Source organism: Cherax quadricarinatus, chromosome 48 (assembly GCF_038502225.1).
Source record: "Cherax quadricarinatus isolate ZL_2023a chromosome 48, ASM3850222v1, whole genome shotgun sequence".
NCBI lineage: Eukaryota > Metazoa > Arthropoda > Malacostraca > Decapoda > Parastacidae > Cherax > Cherax quadricarinatus.
In genome coordinates, this window is record NC_091339.1 from 31,745,384 (window position 1) to 31,750,796 (window position 5,413).

A 5,413-nucleotide genomic window follows, 5' to 3' on the forward strand; every position below is an offset into this window, starting at 1 on the left:
CCCATTCTCTCAGATGTAGGCCTACCAGCCTTCTCCCGCTAAATTTGACGCCGCTAGAATTTTGGCCTAGATCTATGGTTTGGACCCTGAACGTAAAGCCATAGATCTATGGGACGGACCCTGAAAGGGTTAAGATTTGCTAAACGTACACCACTTTCGTATTTTTCTACAATCTCTTGAATTCTATCATGTTTCTCTCCTTCTTCACCAGGGGGCTGGCACTAGGAACTTTCTTTGGGCCCATGGTGACTTATTTTGCAGTCACAATCAATAAACAAGCACAAAAATTGTGAAATGTTTTAGATGAATGCTCACTCAACCTGTGACAAAGCCAGATTGATGACATTCCCGGGCGGGCAGACACGTATGATATGTACGTTTTCCGGATTAAGGTACAAAAAGCAGACCAAAATTCCGCCCAAAACAATGTTCTAAAACCAAATTGTATGATAAGCAGACTGTATGAAAACCGGAGGTTCACTGTATATCTATGTTTCTTGATACACTTAGATTATTATATTGCATGGTATATGAGCCTTGATAGATTTTTTTCTTTTTTCAGATTTTTTACGACGCAAGTCAGTATCATACGCTGCTGACAGTTCTATCAACAGTGTAAGTTCAGCATCATACACTGCTGACAGTGTTATCACAGTATCATTTACTGCTGACAGTGTTATCACAGTATCATTTACTGCTGACAGTGTTATCACAGTATCATACACTGCTGACAGTGTTATCACAGTATCATTAACTACTGACAGTGTTGTCACAGTATCATACACTACTGACAGTGTTATCACAGCATTATACACTGCTGACAGTGTTATCACAGTATCATACACTGTTGACAGTCTGTGTTATCAACAGGAAATTCCAAAAAAAGTTCACCACACTGCCAGAAATATTTACATGTATTGTTATGAAGGTCATCTCAAGTTCCTGACTAAGTTCAGCCTTGTTCAGTGAGTAAGTTCACTGATCTTAATTGTTCACATTTAGCAAAATCACCTTATTGTTCGAGTGTTCTTGCTCACGAGGAACACTGAACAAGCAAGAACATGGTTCAAGTTTTACTTATAAATGGAACTTTATATTTAAACCAGTAATGTATTTAAAACTTGACAGATGGTAGTATTATTTGATTGAACTTTTCTACTGACTGAAAACCTAATAAAGTTCAGCTGTTTTATTGCAATAATATTGAACTTTATTTTCTCTTAGTTGCACATGTGTAATAAAGTTCTCAGTTGTGTAAAATTAATCTTATTTATTGTAAGAACTTTGTATTTCAAGGAATTATTTCCTTGTTCCTTTATTTTCCCAATTTAGCACATTAAAATATATGTCTGAACTAATATATGTCTGAACTAATATATGTCTGAACTCATATATGTCTAAACTAATATGTCTTAATTGATGTATGTCTTTGTTAATGTATTTCCTTGAAGTATACATCATGTATGCCATACATAATCTACTATTCTGTATACATAAGTGTATATGAAGCTGTCTTTAATGATTGTCTTATTTATTATATTCTTTATTATTAATAATAATTATAAGTTGATTAGAACTTAATTAAAGTTTATCCAGCGTCCAGTAAAGTTCAAAGTAATGCTATTGTCAAAAAAATTGAATGGAAAACACACTTTTGACAATAGATAAAAAAAGTATTCCAATTTTGCATGTTATGAAGATTTTGATATTGTGAATGTTTATGAAGAACAATGTTATTAGTGACTAAGTTCATGAAGAACAATGTTATTAGTGACTAAGTTCATGAAGAACAATGTTATTAGTGACTAAGTTCATGAAGAACAATGTTATTAGTGACTAAGTTCATGAAGAACAATGTTATTAGTGACTAAGTTCATGAAGAACAATGTTATTAGTGACTAAGTTTTTAGGGGGTAATATTTTTATGTGGAGTTATATAAGAGAGAAACTGTACAATGCTTTAGGGTGCTGTTTCTGAGCTTGTACATGAGGCTAGGAGCTGTGACTTGACCCTTGCAACTACATATAGGTGAGTACACAACAACTGTATATATTAAGTTGCAGTTGTGAACAAAAGTGTGCCATACTAACATAAGTTGTACTTGATGTATGATGGCTGTTCATGGTTTTAGTATTCACAACTGTTCAATAATGTCTGATGTAGAAGTGAACATGAAGAAGGATAAGAAAGAGAAACGTTTTCCTTGTTCACTGTGTTCAAAATCGTTCTCCTCTAACTCTGACCTCCTGAGGCATCAGAGTGTTCATTCACATGACAGACCATACCAATGTTCACTGTGTCCAAAATCTTTTGCGAACAACAGCGACGTGGCCAGACATCAGCTTGTTCACACAGAGGAGAGACCATACCAGTGTTCTGAGTGTCTGAAGTCCTTTAAGTCAAAGGCTAGACTGACACAACACCAGAAGTTTCATTTGAACGATAAACCGTTTCAGTGTCGTGTGTGTCTAAAATTATTTTTACGAAAGATTGCCTTGAAGAGGCACCTCATGGTTCATACAGGAGAGAAACCTTTTGAGTGCTCAGTTTGTCTAAAAGGCTTCAAAGATAAAAGTTCTCTCAATCAACATGCAATCATACATACTGGGGAAGCTTTATACCACTGCCAGATATGTCTAAAAGGCTTCACACTGAGTACTTCTTTTAGCACGCATATGAGGACCCATACAGGAGAAAAGCCCTACCAGTGCTCACTGTGTGAAAAAGGCTTCAAACAACAGAGTCACCTGACAACGCACATGAAAACCCACACTGGTGAGAAACCATACCAGTGTTCCATGTGTTCAAAAAAATTCACCTTAAAATCTGCTCAGGTTAGACATGAGAAACTTCACACAGGAATTAAACCATTCAGGTGTTCTGTGTGCCTTAAAGACTTTGTTATAAAATCCAGACTAACAGAACACATGGTATCACACACCCAAGGAAAGCACCATAATTGCCCTGTGTGTTCGAAAAGTTATAAAATAAAAAATTCCTTAACAACACACATGAAAATTCACAACAAAAAAGTTGTTAGTAAAAATACAGAGACTGAAAAGCCATTTAAATGCTACAAATGTCTTAAAGGCTTTGTGTACAAGAGTAATCTATTGAACCATATGATCATTCACTCACAAGAAACAAAATATAATAATATTCAGAATCTGAAAGATTTTAGGAAAGAATCACTTTGTAAAACCACTGACAACAAGAGTGTGTAAAACCTGGCAACAAGAACAGTTGGAATAAATGAGTTTCCTTGGAGACATTATGTACATTAACATCATAAAAACCAACACAATACAGTGGTACCTTGACTTACAAGTTTAATTCACTCCATGACTCAGCTCATAACTCAATTTGCTCGTATATCAAATCAATTTTCCTCACTGAAATTAATTGAAATGTCATTAATCCATTCCTGCCCCCCCAAAAAAGCACCCATTTTTTTTGTTAAGGGTTTTTAAATATGAAAACTGTATTTTTGCCTTTTTTTGCCAGGTCCCAGCAATGTTTTAGAAATGCTGGGGTATATATGAAGCTCTCTGAAGCACGGTGTAAGATGAGTGTCACTCCACTGCTGACAGTGCAGCAGTGGTAACATTTGATGATCATGCACTGCCTTGGCTTTATTTTTCACTGTTACACATAAACATGTCTGTCTGTCTATTTGTTTCTATCTGTCTATTTGTCTGTCTAGCTCTATGTTTATCTCTGTCTCTGCTTGTCTGTCTTTCTGTTTGCATGTGTTTCTGTCTTCCTGTCTTTTTACTTGTCTCTCTGTCTCAGAGAGAGAGCCACTCATGAACAAACAGGTATTACACACGATGCAGAGTCATTAAGTCTGATTCCTGAACAAGTGAAAATGTGGGTTTCTTGCCAGTCATGCTTATTATGCCTTATATCTACAAGCAGAGTATAGCACTTTGTCTGGATTCTTTGGGTTATCCTAGGTAATTTACACTGTGTATAACTGTATTTATGTGTACCTGTGAGACAGACAGAGAAAGACAGAGACAGAGATTGATACAGACAGAAGGAAATCAGCCTGCCAGCCAGCTGTTCACCCAGCCAACCAGTCTGCTGAACATGTATTACACCTGTTCCAGAATTGTTTCTCTTTACTTAGGGCATATATTATAGAACATTCTGGCATGATGACACTACCAGTGGTATCAAAATTGAAAGGATGTTAAACCTTGGTTATTATTAAGGGTTTTTAATATTTCCTCGGTATCTCCTGCGTGTGGCGGCATATCTGAAGCTCGCTCATAACTCAGTTTTGGCTTGCAACTCAGAGCAAAAATTCGACTGAGCGATGGCTCGTAACTTGGAAAACTTGTAAGTTGGGGTATTCGTAAGTCAAGGTACCACTGTAGTAGAATAAACTAGGGTATGGTCGAGGTTTAAACCCATTGCCATAGGTTTGAATCCTGCCTGTTCCCTGGTTTGTTTACAATCATCTTATTACAGTTTTGTGAGTCATGAGTTGAAAATTAACATGCTGTGAATTTGTACGTAAAATTAATAAAGAGGAAGGTAGATGGGGGGCTTAAACTGTGGTCCCCAGATTAACAGGTCCACTTCTTCCACATATTCATTGACAGTCATTTTATTATGATGTAAATTGAGTTTATACATAAATGTATTATGTTCAGTAAATCACAGTCACAAATCAATTAGCTAAGTCAAACAATGAAAGTCAGAGAAACATTGAATTGCAATGGTGTCATTTTGGAACACTAAATCTTAAATTTACAAGGAATATAATTCATTATAAATATATAAAAAACCATTAACTCATGAATATTGCCATTGTTGAGTAAAAAAATTTTTGAAAACTCAAATATGTTCAGAATTATATTTGTTTGGAAATGTGTATAATAGACCAATAAGTTCTTGGATGGTTCTTAATCTATTTTGTCTTCATAATACAGCAACAATAATAAGTGAATTTCATAAAAAGTATTGTATAGGCAAGAATTGTAACTTGCAGTTGTAATTGTGTGAGATACAAGTGCCCCCTGACCTACCATGGTTTCACTCACCATGGTTCCTCTTACCATGGTTCCTTTTAACATGGTTCCACTTTTCTTGGTTCCACTTACCATGGTTCCACTTACCATGGTTCCACTTACCATGGTTCCACTTACCGTGGTTCCACTTACCATGGTTCCACTTACCGTGGTTCCACTTACCATGGTTCCACTTACCATGGTTCCACTTACCATGGTTCCACTTACCGTGGTTCCACTTACCGTGGTTCCACTTACCATGGTTCCACTTACCGTGGTTCCACTTACCATGGTTCCACTTACCATGGTTCCACTTACCATGGTTCCACTTACCATGGTTCCACTTACCGTGGTTCCACTTACCATGGTTCCACTTACAGTGGTTCCACTTACC

At 36.4% G+C, this 5,413-nt stretch overlaps 1 protein-coding gene across 1 annotated transcript; it reads left to right on the forward strand.

Moving 5' to 3' along the window:
* The first annotated feature begins 566 nt into the window (after positions 1–566).
* Positions 567–5,049, forward strand: LOC128696157 (zinc finger protein ZFP2). Its single transcript, XM_070095064.1, has one exon. It carries the CDS (start codon positions 2,110–2,112, stop codon positions 3,223–3,225), a length of 1,116 nt encoding a protein of 371 aa, XP_069951165.1. The 5' UTR covers positions 567–2,109; the 3' UTR covers positions 3,226–5,049.
* Positions 5,050–5,413: the final 364 nt, after the last annotated feature.

Excerpts from the sequence above, each read along its gene's own strand:
- LOC128696157 (XM_070095064.1), top strand. The coding sequence starts at position 2,110 with ATGATGGCTGTTCATGGTTTTAGTATTCACAACTGTTCAATAATGTCT.